This window comes from Amborella trichopoda, chromosome 6, assembly GCF_054954075.1.
Source record: "Amborella trichopoda isolate Santa Cruz 75 chromosome 6, AtrichopodaSantaCruz75HAP2 v2.0, whole genome shotgun sequence".
Lineage (NCBI taxonomy): Eukaryota > Viridiplantae > Streptophyta > Magnoliopsida > Amborellales > Amborellaceae > Amborella > Amborella trichopoda.
The window spans coordinates 43,365,225-43,381,336 of record NC_142341.1 but is presented as its reverse complement, the minus strand read 5'-3'; the positions used below and the strand labels follow the sequence as shown (position 1 = coordinate 43,381,336).

The following is a 16,112-nucleotide window of genomic DNA, read 5'->3' as shown; positions in this document are numbered from 1 at the left end:
GATCGATTCCGATCAGTTCCCCATCCTGATCTAGTGATTTCAATCCTAATCGATTATTTTTAAAACCCCGCTTGAAACGCATCTCACATAACTGCAAATCTATTTCTCTTTGTATCATGAGTTGTAACTCTAAAAATAATACACATTTTGTGATATTTGAAAAATTAAAATGATGTGGTAAAAAGCATGCAAGTAAATTATTTTATAAACACTTTTCATATCTATAATAGTCGCAGTCAAGCGCGACTAAAATCTTAAATCCATTATCCATCTCTGACAAAATGAATAATATATAAGAAGTGTGTCCTAAGACATGCCTAAACACACGCCTATCTTAAATGTCAAGTTGTGTATATTTTAGTATAATTTAAGTTCTTGTTGGTAAAGGGCGCAATCCGTGTCTTAAATGTTATTGGGTGCAGTTTGTATAGAGCCTAGGTTCTAAACAATCAAATTAGAGCCTACCTTAAAATAGTGTATGAAAAATGTGATTTTAATATTGATAATCAGCGTGTCCCAAATTGTGACTCCCTAAAATTTTGGATAAAAAATCTATCTTAAAGTAGATTTTAGAGGGGGGCCGCATGTATACCTATGAGTCGGCTCAACTCATCCTTAGTTTCATATTCGTTGTTAATGACTTAGGAAACACGTAAACCTATCAGTGTCATGAATGTCAAGATGTGTGAAGGACACAAATATTTTAAGAATTTAAGTTGTTGATGACACCTATAGTCCATCACATAAAAACTAAAATTAGTATTTCAATTTTAATAGAACTTCACGTTTTGAATGCCTATTTAGGGCTAACCATTTAAAAGTAAGGGCAAGTTTGGATGTCAAGTAAAAAAACCTTCACCCTTGAAAATATTGTAACTTTTTTCAACCTTATTAATATATATTAATTTTTTCTTTTTATTAGTTCGTTAGATTGATTGGATTGTGTGAACATATTAAAAGCAAAAAAAACCTCAAAATCTCTGTTTCATGAAAGTCCCAAAATTACACACTCTCTCTCTCGTTTGAAGCACCTAATCACTCTCTCTCTCGTTTGAAGCACCTAATCAGTCTCTCTCTCGTCATGGAAGCTTGGGTCTCTTCTCTCTAACTTCAATTATAGCAGGGCTTTGCTGCCTTCTATCTCTCTCTAGTCTTAGAAGCTTGGGGCCCTCTCTCTCTCTAACCCCATTTACAGCAGGGCTTTGCAGCCCTCTCTCTCCCATTTTAGATGCTTGGGGTGCTCTCTCTGTCTCTAACCCCATTCATAACTGGGCATTGCAGGCCTCTACCTTTCTCTCTCTTTCCCATATAGGAAGTTTGAGGCTCTCTCTCTAACCCCATTTACAGTAGGGCTTCACTCATTTACAGCAGGGCTTTGCTGCCCTCTATCTCTCTCGTCTTAGAAGCTTGGGGCCCTCTCTCTCTAACCCCATTTACAGTAGGGCTTTGCAGCCTTCTCTCTCTCATTTTAGAGGCTTGGCAACCCTCTATCTAACCCCATTCATAGCAGGGCCTTGCAGCCCTCTACCTCTGTCTCTCTCTCTCTCTCATTTTGGAAGCTTGGGGCTCTCTCTAACCCCATTTACAGCAGCGCTTCACTCATTTACAGTAGGGGTTTGCAGTCCTCTATCTCTCCTATCGTCTTAGAAGCTTGGGCCCTCTCTCTCTCTCTCTAACCCCATTTTCAACAGGGCTTTTGCAGCCTCTCTCCCCCCGTCTTAGATGCTTGGGGCTCTGTCTCTCACTAAACCCATCCATAACAGGGCTTTGCAGTCCTCTATCTCTCTCTAACCCATTTACAGCAGTACTTTGCGTCACTGAGAGTAGAGAGACGATAGCGAGTTAGAGAGCAGAGAGGGTTGAGAGAGTGTGAGGCGCGAAAGGCCCTCTATCTCTCTAACCTATCTAGCTTTTTTTTTATTTTTTATTTGTTATGGACGGTAACTTTTGTTTTTATAGGGGATTTGTTTTTCTTTTAATTTAAAAATATGAAAAAATCGTCGAGTTATCCAAACAAATCAAAGTGCTTTTCACAAGATTTTTGAATAGCAATCCAAAAATATTCTAATTTTGGATATGTCCAAACTGATTCTAAATCAATGGTTTCAACTCTCATCACTCAAAAATAAGGGTGCGCTTGGACTAAGGCAACCCTGGCTAGGCCCTTATACCCATAGGCTCGGCCCTGGCCCTATAAGGATTGGGCTGTGCCAAAACAAATGAAAAAAAAAACAAAAAACAAAACAAGAAAAAAAGAGGGTCAGGCCAGGCCAAATTGGCCTAGCACTAGCCTTTGTTTGGCCATTGGGCTAGGGTTTGTTTCCCAGGCCCTACTCTTCTAGGGTCAGGCCAATTGCCCAGCCCATTCCCAACCCTGCTAATGAAGCAGTGACTTTTTTCTAGTGCGTGAACAGTAACTTGATATCTAAAATGCCAAGTAAAAGGGTAATTCGATCCCAACTATGTATAGTACTCATGAACCCCATGTTTGCAAAATTAGATATTTGATAATGGCATTTCACTCAATATTGTATATGGGGCTAAATTTTAAATAGATAAAGACAAAGATAATAAGTATGCAAAAAATAAAGTAGACTAGTGTATGTTATGTATCCCTCTAACAGGTCCTGTGAGGTTATTGTTAAAGGAATGGTGGTTTATAATGTGTTGGTGAGTGGTTCAAGTCGAGCAGAGGAAATAAGAGAGTTTGATTTATGAGGAAGCTACTTTTTGTGGCCATGTTGAGGTTATTAGCTAGCCAGTAATGGTGAATCTTTCAAGGATTAGAGTGGTCTGTGTTTTGGAAGTCTAGGTTAGTCATTCTTGGAAGTAAGACTAGTATCTCTCTATTTCTTCTTCTTTGTGTTTACTATTGTATTTTTGGAACTCGTCTCTTTTTATATGATGATAGAAATAGTTAACATTCAAAAATAAAATAAAAATAAAGTAAATATAAAAGACATACTACCACGGCGCACAATTTTCATAGTTCACCCCAAAAGGAGTATATCCATGGCCTGGGCAAGTGAAAATCGGCATATCTCAATGAAAATTGTAATTTTGAGTTATAAGAGACATACATCTACAAAAGGACCCTCTGTGACAACACTTTCTAGGCATGCCACCTTCAAATATTTTTTATATCATGCCACTAAACTCAATACTATTTATTTTTGCATCCATCCATAAAGTAAAGAAGCAACTTTTAGGATGAGGATACCTTCATGTATTTAAGATAGTTTCCCTTTCTGTCTAACAAGTTGAAACTTGAAATTTTAAAAAGAAACTATCTTAAAATTTTTATAGAGATAAACTATATGAAATGTTGAAGTTTTAGATAAATAAACCATCTTAAAATTTCTAGAGAGATAAATTATCTCAAATTTGAAGTTTTAAAGTGAGAAGATATCTCACTTTTTTTAGAGCAAGAAATTGATGGAGGGCAAATTTATTTTTATTTTTAATTTTTATTCAATTTTGAAGGATCTATATTATAGTTGTAGAGTTTATTTCTAGGTTCTTTTAGTTTTTTACAGATTCTAGGACTTTTGGTTGCATTTACTTTATGAATATTATTCATAATTATGTTCACGAGTACTGGTCACAGGGATAAAATTGTGATTAGAAATTTTAAGTTTAATTTAAGGTTATAGGTTAAAGTATTACTTATTTGTATAATTTTTGTACTTGGCATATTAAATTATAATATATAAGAGATGTGTGGGCCTTTGAGGGGAGTGATTTCACATGGCTTTTATAAATTAAAAAAGAAAAAAAAACTTAGGCTTTTGCAACACTAACTTAGATGTGGAGACAGTACCCTAGATTTCTTTGAATTACGTTTGTGTTTGGTTTTATTCCTTGTTGATTTTACTATTCTATCAAATTTTCCTGCATCAAATTGGTATCAGACTCCGCGATGTATGCGGAAGGTAATGTAGCAGTGTAAAGAAGTTGTTATTGAAGTGTATGGAAGTTACTGTAGTAGTATACGGATGGTATTATAGCCTTAACTTTTGTACTCTAGATCAACAACAAAACTTAGATCTCGCTAATATCAATTGTTTTATTGATCACTTGCCTAGAATTTTTTATTTTGGCGATTCCTAAACAAGAAGCAGCTGTGCAATGGGAGGTTTCTTGGATCCACTCTATGATCTCATAAATAACATAATTGATGAACTTGAAAGGCAAATTCAAGAGCTTTAATAATAGGCAAGACAATGGTGATCTTTCAGCCAAAAAAGGATGTCGAGTACAAGCCTTTTCATATTAAAAAATCAACAAGTTGTAGATTGAGATTCACCACTAATCTTCGATACACTTAGATGAACAACAAAATCTCTTATGACATCTAATATGTATTAAGGATCGAAATGTTGATGCCATATTTTGGGAGAGGGTGAAGAATATAGAAAGAAGACAACAGGAGGACTGATCCAAATCATGGCTTTTGAAAATCTCACTAATATAGGTAGAACATTCAAGAAATTTATGGTATTGGAATCAGGGTAGCGTAGATGACATGTAGTCAACTTATAAACTGTGAATTGTGGCCTTGATTTCAAAAAGTCATGAAATAGATGTCTAAAAAACCTCTAAAGACTAGAAAAAGTTGCATTGATTCCTCCATATAAACATCAAGATCCATTTATCTGGGTTTATGTTTATCACAAATAGTATTTAACCAAATTAAGAAAAAAAAGATGAAATATGTGGTTTTGATGCTGAATTCATTGTAGCACACTTTTAAACTCGAAGACGAGTTTTCTCCAAACAAGGTAAAATGATGGATGGAAAAATTATTCTTATTTTTCGTTTTTTTTCAAATTTGAAGGCTGAGTATGATAATTTTAGTTTTAGTTTTTTATTTTAAAGATTTATTTGTTTTGCAGGTATTCTAGAACTTTTTTATTTATTTACTTCATGAGTATTATTCAATTACTGTACACGAGTAAATTTTATTGGTACTATTCATAGCGGTAAACCTATCATTATGAATTTCAAGTTTAAGTTAGAATATATGGTATGTTTGGATACTTTTTGTACTTGGAACATAAAATTATAATATATAAGAGGAGTATTGGGCTTTAAATGGGTCATTCCATACGATATTTAGAAAATTGAAAGAGAAATAAAAACTTATGCTTTTGCAACTCTAGCTTAGGTGTAGAGAAGAGATACTATCTTTTTTTTTTAATTATGATTGTATTTAGCTTTGTTCCTTGCTTTCATACTTGAGAGAGAAAGTCTCTAAAAAGAAAGTCTCTAAAAATTTTGAAATCCTTGAGAGAGTGAAGAGATGAGAATGAATGTGGGTTTAAGCATTATGGGTATTTTCATCTCAAGAAAACTATATTTTTTTTTTGGGAGTTAGATATAATAATAAGTAGTATTAAAGTTAGTGATGATGTGAATTAAAAGGTGCGGAGGGTAGGCATTGCCTACAAGGCATGACCATAAGTATTTATAATTTTCCTAGATAAATAAGAATATGGCTGGCCAAAACAAACCAAGAATGAATGCAAGTCCAGATGGACTAAAGAGAAGCCCACATAAACACAAAAATAATAATGGGAAAATCCTACTGGAATTTTTATACAATTAGTATAAAAATGACGCCTCACAAAAAATCACTTAAGCTCTTCTCGGAACCCTTACCTACTGGGGAAATGTATGTGACCTAACAACATATCAGTTATACGTGACTCAACTTTTTAGCTGTTCGATTTGAATCGAACACCTTCTATTGTTCATGCCAAACATTGTTTTATTTATTTATTTATTTTCTACAAAACACTTCGGATGAAATTTTGGGCCTCCCTACAATTTTAGCGCTATTCTGATAATTTTTCATGATCAGAAAGATTTTATTATTTTTATCATATGCGCCTCTGTCTGCACGTTTGTCGGATCTATGCATGCCTCAAATTTTACTTCAAAATTATTTGGAGAATAAAAAAATAAAAAAATCGCTATAATCTATCTAATCAAGATATGAGAGTTAAAAGCTAGCATGACACATTGCGACTCAAGCCTCCTTAACTATCTACTCAGATATGACAGTTATGAGCAAGGTTCACATATGCTCCGTCCGACAAGCGCCTTTTAGAATAACTTAGATAAAGATGCGAGAGGAAATAAATCTATTACTTGACCAAATATAAACTAATTTCTTATCTCATATACCCATGAGTTTTATTAAATATTTAGATATTAAATCAAATCAAGTGACGCAACTTTAAAATGAAAACCTATCCTCCAGCAAAAGAAGATAAATTTTCCACGAGATTATGCATTCGTCTTGGACCAATCATATCCAAAGATATTAGGAATTCTAGCCCATACAGATTAAAACACAATTACTTCAAAGAAATTTATATTTTTTGGAATTCATTAAAAAGTCCAAATTTTCTAACTGATCTTAAAAGAGTCTTCTTTATGAAACCAAAATCACCAAGTATTTTATAATTTTTAAAAAAAAATTCCTAAAAAATAGTTCATTGATATTCCCCCAAAAACTACATTCCCCCCATTGCTAGTTAACAATGTAAGAAAAAGTGATTCAGATCACACCCATATTTAATTTTGTCACGTGGACATCAAAATTTGTACTCCACTTTTTTTTTAGCCAAATCCCAAGTATTCTCTTTTTTTTACTTAACTTATTTTTGGCAATCCCTATAGCCCCATCATTTTGTTGTTAATTTTCTAGACCAAAACTAACTTATTACCAATTATTTTCTACTTTGCAAATATATTGTTACAGAAAATCTTTTCTGGAGCGCATTCCTACATATGGGTCCCAATATATTGTTATAGAAAATTGTTTCTGGAGCGCATTCCTACATATGGGTCCGGAAAGTATAGAGCATCCATCTTAAATATGGATGCAAGAAAGTGTTCCATCTAAAAACAATGGAAAGTAATGGTCCAAATGTTTTCTTACTAGAATTATTATTTTTAGTTTTTTAAAATTTATTTATCTTTTCATAATCGTAATCTCTATGTTAGATATTATATATCCTTAAATATTAAGTCTTAAAATCCATCTAAAAAATAAATTTATTAAGAGACCCGCATTTCTACATAACGGGTTCCTATTGTTAGTTCCTGACTTAGTAACTACAAATCCACACTTCGTATTCTACAGTAATGGTGTGGTCCAAAGGGTAACTAATGGAGTCCAGTGTATAACATCTAAAATTACAATCTAATGAGATCAGAGACCTATATCACGAGAATCATAGATCACATCCAAAGCAGTGAATTTTAATGCAGGTGTTGAATTTTTAATCAATTCATCGATGGACTCCTTTCATTTGAAAAAATCTGCCATAATCTTTACTTAATTGCACATACTCGTTCATGATCAAACCACATTGGAGATTGGATAAGAGGGAAGAAATGAAATTCTAATTGATAATAAAAAAATAATACAAGTAACAATGAATTCACCGTGAATTTCACTCCCTCAATCTGTAATTTTTGCCTGAAAATGCTTGGAATTTGAGTTCTTCCTTAGGGGCTTCTTTTTGAATATTGGTAGAAGGGTTCTGAACATTAGTAGAAGAGTTAGGAGAATGAATGTCTGAAGAATGCATACCATCCAACCGCCTTCCAACCCCAGTAAAAGGGATAAACTTCTCAAATTCCTTTAAGAGGTCTTCACTAGGGGCTGTTTTTAAGAGGTCTTCTGTCTTTAAGAGGTCTTCCTTAGGGGCTGTCTTTAAGAGGTCTTCCTTAGGGGCTTCTTTCTGAATATTGGAAGGGTTGGAAGGGTTGGGAGATTGAATGTTGGAAGAATGCTTTCCATCTAAGCGCCTTCCAACCCCTGAAAAAGGGATGAACTTCTCTAATTCCTTTGAAAGCTCTTCTTTGGCTGAAAAATGGAATATTAGAGAAAAATGAAATATAAAAGAAGCATTACATCACAAAGACAAGAGCACCCAAATCCATTATATTCATGATGCTTTATTTATGGAATTCAATTTGTTTATTCTTACATCGCGAAAGACAAGAGCACCCAAATCCATTATATTCATGATTCTTTATTTACAGAACTCAATTTGTTTATTTGCCGCGTCCTTCTATTCAACTACCATTTTCTGAACAAAGGATCGCGAAAGACAAGAGCACCCAATCCATTATATTCATGATGCTTTATTTATAGAACTCAGTTTGTTTATTCGCCGCATCCTTCCATTCAACTACCATTTTCTTAGCAAAGGACAATGTTTTTTTGTTTCTTTAAAAAATGATGTCCAAGAATCTAGAGAAGATTAATGATTCAGTCAAAAAAGATAAAGACTTTTCTTATTTGAGAGAGTCATAGTCTTTAACAAATCCTAAAGTAAAAGAATGGAATCTCAATGTGGACGATAATACTCTTGAAGAGTATGTCGGATAGCATAATATAACATCACAAATTCAAAGAAATTAGCTTTGGATAAAGATCAACAAAGGTTAGGAGTCTCAGAAATATTCTAGTAAAAAAACATTTGGATAGGATGCATAAATAAGGATCTTATTGGATCAAGTAATAATAGATCCGATAAAGTAAAATGAAAAGAACAGAGGAATCAGGAAAAACTTTTCTTAGGTGCCTGGCTTGGTGAAAGAATAATAATAGACATGAGAAAGTAAAATGAAAGAAAGAAGGAATTAGAAAAAACATGAGAAACCTTTATCAGGTGAAAAAAAGAAGGAATAAGAAAAAACTTGAAAAACCTTTGTCAGGTGTCTGGCTTGATGAGAGAGTGGTAGCAGATCTTTGTGGCTCATTGTGATCGAGAGGGAGAGCAAAATCCACCTCACAGTCTGTATCAATAATGCAGACTGCTGGAGTTGGTCTCGTTTCCATAATGTTTATGTAATATTTTTTGTTATTGAAGCCCAACATAATGCGGTCGCCAGTGGTTAAACAAGTGAAGCTCCGCGGAGTAGTCTCTAAACTGTAAAAAACAAAGAAAAAAGAGATCAGAGATCTCGTCAGACAATGGAGTAGATTAAACCAAATATTTTAGCTCCCTTTTGCTTCCTCCTTTAAAAAATGTATCACTTTTAAAACCAATTTAATGGCTCCAATACTTCTTTTGCATCTCAATGCACATTAAAAGCAAATTTGACTACAACGCAAGGGCATGTAACTTGCTAAACAATCAATTTGCAAGAATCGACAGGGAGAAGTCTTATGTCACCCTACCCCTCTATGTATCATACGGGCTTATCAAGCAACTCTTTGATGATCAATATTCATAAGCCGCTTGCCTCATACAAAAATAATGCATATGAAAAAATAATAGTACATGCCACTCTTCACAGTGAACCACACCTTGTCCACGATATCTTGCCACCAAATGAAGAGTACATTGTTGCTAATGTCAGAGGAGCTTTTGAGAATCACCTCTTTTAGACAATTACCCAAACAAGTTAAGTTGAATCTATCAAGCAAGTAACCATACCCTTGTATAAGGAATGAAAATGAATAAATTTATAAATGACCAGGTTCAAGATTACTAATTTACGAATGGAGTTGTGTCCAATTATTTCCTTCTATTTCTTATGTTGTTATGCCTGTATTCCACTTACAGTTTTTTATAACTGTATATTTCTTATTTCTTGTTGCAAAAATCAAAATTTTCCATGCAAATAATTAATAGGATCAAATCAATACAACTTCCAACATATTATAAACTACATCTTAGACAAAATATCTACACTACTACCTGTAAAAAAAGTTAGAGCACTTTTAGCACACCTAGACAAGAAGAGAGATATACAGACACATAATTACTTGCAGGATCTGGTCATCCTTTTTGTTTTTCCTTTTTCTTTTTAAAATAAATGAAGGATCTACTCATTGTTCACACAACTAAAGCTAACTCAAAGGTAATTAGCAATGTAAATTGTATACCATATATCTTATATATAACTAGAAAAATAAAAAATAAGTGGAATTTCCATAACACAAGAAATTAAAGAAGTGGCAAGCCCCAATCATGACGACTAGTAGCCTAGAAAACATTAAAAAACATATCACAAAAACAAAGGTGTAAACTTCCACACCAAACAGACTTGCCAATCAAGTTTGGATCCCGCTAGTCTTGAAGACTAGAGCGTAGAACGCATGATCTGAAACCAAGCTACCAACCATTTCCCAGACTACCCATGACAAACAATTCATCGAAAGTTTGTCCAATTGTATAACGGTTTACTCTAGATAAACAGGAACCCAGCAGATCTAAGCCAAACCAACTTTAACACCACCATCTTAGAACAAGCATGAACGATGGCAAGTACAACTGAAATACAGAATGAATAAATTTGTACAATTAGAAGCAATTACAATGATGAAATCATACTATTACAGGTTACTTACATGGCTTTTAGGTTTGAGATATCCAAAAATTCCTTGGTGTGAGGTTGTAGTTTCACATATGTCCCCTTTCGCAGGGTGCCGTTCTTTACTTCCACGTAATCGCCCTCTTGTAAATGCATGTTCTCCATCATCTAAAAGTCAAAAAATTACACAAGCATAGTAAAGAGAGTATTCTAGGACAAGAGCATCTCATGTCCTGCTTTGTATTAATTGTAACTACTAGATACATTGTTACACTAGAATTCAAAAGATACGTACCCAATTGGGCATATATAATTCGCCTTCTTCAGCAGTGAACTCTAAGACACCACAATATGCGACATGTTCAGTGGAAGGATTCCAAAGCTCAAACAACATGGGGTATTCCATATGTATAGTTGCTGTAGAAAAAACATAGCATCGTGCATTTAATATTGTCAATACTAACATTCACCAGAAACAAAAGCATCAAAGATAAAGAACAGAGGAAAAAAAAACAATTATATATCTATATAATCTAAGCAACTATATCTAACAATCAAGAAACCATGGCCTGCAATGGAATTAAGAAACAGAAAGGTCCGCTTACCAAGACTATGGAGTGTAGACTGAGGCAATATAACTGAAATTTTCAAGAAAATAGAAAACCCAAATTTAGGACTCAAAAAAAAAAAAAAACAGAAAAAAAGAAAAAAAAAAGAAGTAGATAAATAGCATAAAGAAAGTTGGATTTCAAGAGAGCCTACCTTTATCCCCACTTTCTACCTGAGGCTGAAAAGACAAAGACATAAAACAAAGTTACGACAATGAAAGATTAAATAAACAAGCAAGAGAGAACATCCGTATCTATAATAAAGCAAGTCAGAGAAAAAAATTCTAGAACTAAAAACTCAGAGGGGATTAATTTGACTTATTTTTTGGGAATATGTTGAAACGTAGTTTATCAAAAGAAATTCATAAACGCAGCTATTGATTCCATTCATCAAGTACTAAACCTTGTAAAATCGACTATCATGTGACAATTTGTCGATAATACTAGATAACAATAAGTTTGGCAAGCACTAATGGATCAGATCCCATCAGGACTAAAGTTAAGCTTGTATGAAAAGTTAAGGATTTGTTGCTATGTTGAAGAAAGTATAATAAACATAAAAATTATATTCATATGTTTTTGCTACTAGAACCAAGGTGGAATTTTTGCGAATGGTTATTTCAAACACGAAAAGTATACATGGAATCAAACCATGGTGATCGGATGAAAAAATTATACAATTGGCATGTATATCTAGTCAACGACAAACTTGCAGATAACCTACTGCATGATAAGAAAAACAAACGAGAGAAAATGAGAAAGTAGAAACCTTATTAACGGTAGTATAACAACGATAGGTCCATTTAAAATTTGATTCATCAAATCCATAGTCATCCAAACGATCATCAAATCCATAGTCATCCAAACGATCAGATTCATCATTTCTAGAGTCAGATTCATCAGATCCATAATCCTGCAAAATATTAACAAATGTAAGTAAAGGTCCAATACTACTAGTGAATTCAGATAAGGACGCGGTTAGTATGCGTGGCAATAAATATATTTTTGAAATGTAGAAATGAAGGCTTGGCAATAAATATATTTTTGAAATATAATTTGATCCCAAGTTTTAGAGAATATATAATTTTTAACATGGAGATCATGAATATAAATAAATAAATAAATTTTGAAAACTAGAAATGATAATTATATTAAAAAAACATTTGGGTCGTTAGTTATGATTGTTTTCAGATGGACCACCTATTTGCATCCATAATGGATGCTTTATATTTCTGGATGCGGTCCAGCCACGTATGAAACAATTGTTTTTCAGATAAACCCTATTTGTAAAACAAATCAACTAAACTTACGCTGCTTCATTTATGGCAGCACTCATACGATTACAATAATGTCCGATACAATATTGCTCGGTGATATAGACATAATTATAAGTTTGCACTATTATAGAATACTTTCTGATTATATAGCTTAGGGAAAAATACATGCCTCATGAGCAATGTGGAATTTGATGTTCCATAAGAACTAAGGGAGTACATATGCCTTTCAGTAAGGAGGTTGAATCAAGTAGAAAGAAGGTTAAGAAAATTTTTAGATGCTTCAATATGAATAGGCAAGGGCATAGGAGGTTGCAAGAGGTCACTGAATGTTGAATTCATAAGATTATAAATATGTACATTAGGTGGGAATTTGGATGGCCTGAATAGGTATCTTCTTGTTTGGAAAACTAATGAACCAAGGCAAAAACATTGTTATTTTAAAAAAAATTTCCCCTGATCAGAAGGTCCATGAAAGGAGTGACACAAACACGTAGTGGAAGTCTTACATTACGAATATATAAAAATAACCGTGTCCATAGTGAGTTCTGTATATGTGGATGAATTATTATGTTGTTGATTCATTGTCAAAAATAAAACTTTTGATGTTGTGGATTAGTTTATATAAATCGGAGCACCACACTGTAAATAACTAAGGCAAAAAGGTTTGTGTTAGGATAGCCTTTAAGATTTCAAAACCAATAGGGTGAGATTTTTATAAGGTGTCAACCTTAAACAGTTGCGGTAAGCTGCACTTCCAAATATTTTAATAAGATGTATTTTTGGTAGGAAAACTCTTATTACAGCCTAAAAATCTATTTTTTACCCTTATAATAGAATTAAAAGCTCAAAAAATAGTATAAATCTAGCAGATCTATAAGCACTTAAAAATCTTGAAAATTAATGATCAAGATAATATATTATACAATGCATGCTTAACAGTGGAAATGCATTTTTACTTTCATATCCATATATATTGAGGTCAATATGATCAATTAGAGAATTTTCTAGTGATGAAACAACCTTTTTCGATGGATTTTTTAAATTTACCTTATTTCTAAGGTATAAAGTTGATAGCTTATATAAACTTTTTCCAAACCAGTAATAGCTGACAAGATAATCATCTCCATGAATACAGTTGGATCCACAAGAAAACACTTTATGCAACTTAGCTGACAATAACTAGAATCCTTTTGATATTTTTGTGACCATAACATACTTAGATATGTAAGTAAACAACAGAAAGCCCACAACAACAATCTCTTTTTTCGACGAATCTCCTTAGTAATCTTAAGCTATTTGATAGAAAATGAAACTTCAGTAAAAAAAACCGAAAAAATGGTGCAATACACTGATTATAAAAATAAAGGAAATACAATTGTTCGAATAATACAAAGCTTGTACGACATACCTGTGTGGAACCCATCGATAGATAAAAAAATTTACTTCCCGATCACCTAAACAGAGCACAAAATTTCTTTATTAACATGTGAAAGGCAGGTCATTTAAAATCATCAACAAGTATTCACAGCAGAGAAAGGAAACAAAAAACTACAGTATACAATAGATCACAGCAATATCCATCACTGGTTCTTGAAAGTGATTTAAAGGAATCGACTCGAACTTGGCCGACTCACTCGGCCGCTGCACCCTGCCAAGGCGAGTTCGGTACGAACTTGACCATACAAAAAAACATAATTTTCTTTTTTACTAAATCACTAATTAATTATGCATAATTTTCATGTCTTTTTATATGAGTTATGAATTTTTTTATTGTAAGCTTTGTTTTCTATTTTCCTTTTATGGATTTTCTGAATTCTTTCAAGAAAAAAGTTAATATTAAATAAGATCAAAAGCATATAATCACAAAAACACTGAAGAAACTTGTCTTCTTTTTTTTTTTTTTTTTTTGCTACATATGAAGAAATTAGGATCAACTAAAACCCAAATAAGAGATTAGTATCTTTTTGTTTTCTTTTTGCTATAAAAATAAATAAAATTGAAAAACTGGAAATGATGTATTTTGGACTTTTTATTTAGAGGACTTTATCACAGAACGCGTAATAATAGGTGCGGGCTTGGACACACCGAGCAATTATCCTAATCTTTCCTATTTTCCTATTTTATGAGTAAGGTGGGCCCAATACGGAGATAAAGGAATAAATTGTTTGGGGAGTTTCCTCCCTTATATTATAGAGAAGAATCCCATATAATATTTGGAAAGAGACTTGGAGAAAAAGCAACAAGATTTATCTTTAAATGATAAATGCACACTTATTATAGTATTTAAATCGCTTTCTCCTTAAGAAAAAAGAAAAGGTCAAGGTGTTTATTCAAATAAACACCTTCATAAAAACCTAATTTATTTTATTGGAAAAGTAAGTTTCTCTTTCTTTATAATTTTTTCTCAATTATTATCATTGGGCGTTCATGCGATGAAGAAGAAAAATCACAAAAATGAAAATAATTCGAAAAAAATATCCAATGAGAACCAATAATCCCACAATGATTTGATCTTTATTCTATAAATTATTTTACACATGTGCACAGGGGCACAAATGATAAAATTAAAAATATTTCCTGTCATAGAAAAATTATCAAAGTGCCTCTGAACTTTTGGGGTATTTGCGTCATTTATTTTCATAAGAAATACTTTTTAAATTTTTGCTAGGACACCATAAATTTCACTCAAAAAAGTTTTGTTGAAAAAATTTTAAAGCCATACATTATTTGGTTTGTGATATGAGCAATCGAAAGGTCACATATAATTTATATGTGGGTGGAGTCACGTACAAAGCTTTTCTAAATTTATAAGCCCTAATAAAATAATAAGGCGCAGCTCTAAATTTTATCATATATGTAACTTTGATATAAAAAAATTTTAGGATGAATTGAGAATCTATTTTCATCTCTAATTATAAAATTTTAAACTCTAAAATTGGTTCAAATCAAGTTGATCTATAAACATATGAAAATCTTAAAAATTGACAGTCCAGATGATGTGTTGCAAGATACACTATTTCACGGACTCTAAATCTTTTTTTCTTTTCATGTTCATACATCTCGATGTCAAGGTCGAGATGATCAATTAGAGGGTTTTCTAACATCCAAACAACGTTTTACGATGGATTTTTGATGTTAATCTTTATTTCTACAATTTAAAGTTGCAACCTTATTTAAAAATTTTCTTAAAATAAAAGAGCAACATCAAAATTCACACTATAAAAAGCGCAATAATTAAAAAAAAAAGATCTAGCATCAAAATTCAGAAATTTTTATCTTTTTTATGAATATGTAATCCATGAACATAAACAAATTATAAAAAATCAATAGTAGTACTAAGAAGGAGCATCAAACCTGTAGAGAGAGAAAACTGGTGTAGGATCACCAAACTGTAGAGAGAAAGCTGTCGTAGGCTCCCAAAAAAACTGGTGTAGGATCACCAAAGTGTAGAGAAAGAAAACTGGCGTAGGCTCACCAAACTGTAGAGAGAAAAAACTAAAACCGGCGTAGACTCACCAAAGAGATGTGTAAAAAAAGAAAACCGGCCAAAGAGATGCCTTTGTTGAAACGGGTTGAGACGTCCAAGGAGAGATATTACGTTGAATATTTTTTTGACAGAAAAAATACAACATTGAATTTATAGAGAACGACTCCTACATCAAATAGGAGTCATTAGAGATAAAGATTTATGGGAGGATTTTTTTATTTATTGATTTATCTTTTCTATGTTTTAGGAAAGAACCCTAAATTGGACATAAAAGTTGATAAAGTAGAGTCCTAAATTGGTTTGATTCAAAGTTATCCAAGAATGGATATTACAAAATATTGGGAAACTAGGAATCTATCATATTAAAATTAAAACTCGGAATCCTACTCAATTTAG

The 16,112-nt window shown here is 32.7% G+C and overlaps 1 protein-coding gene across 3 annotated transcripts; it reads right to left on the bottom strand.

Annotated features, from left to right (window-relative positions):
• Window positions 1–7,316: 7,316 nt before the first annotated feature.
• LOC18431198 (ubiquitin fusion degradation protein 1 C) lies at window positions 7,317–15,910 on the bottom strand. 3 transcript variants are annotated; one of them, XM_088870985.1, is made up of 9 exons: window positions 15,584–15,910; window positions 13,638–13,683; window positions 11,722–11,865; window positions 11,107–11,131; window positions 10,950–10,982; window positions 10,640–10,761; window positions 10,382–10,512; window positions 8,731–8,954; window positions 7,317–7,882 (listed from the first exon to the last, which is right to left on the bottom strand). In XM_088870985.1, the coding sequence occupies exons 2-9, from the start codon at window positions 13,650–13,652 to the stop codon at window positions 7,467–7,469; spliced, it is 1,110 nt and encodes a 369-aa protein (XP_088727111.1). In that variant the 5' UTR covers window positions 13,653–13,683; window positions 15,584–15,910; the 3' UTR covers window positions 7,317–7,466. The 3 variants fall into 3 exon arrangements, with proteins under 3 accessions (XP_088727111.1, XP_088727112.1, XP_020521007.2); XM_088870986.1 differs by having other exon boundaries at window positions 7,317–7,873; XM_020665348.2 differs by lacking the exon at window positions 15,584–15,910 and having other exon boundaries at window positions 13,638–13,747.
• Between the last annotated feature and the right edge of the window lie 202 nt (window positions 15,911–16,112).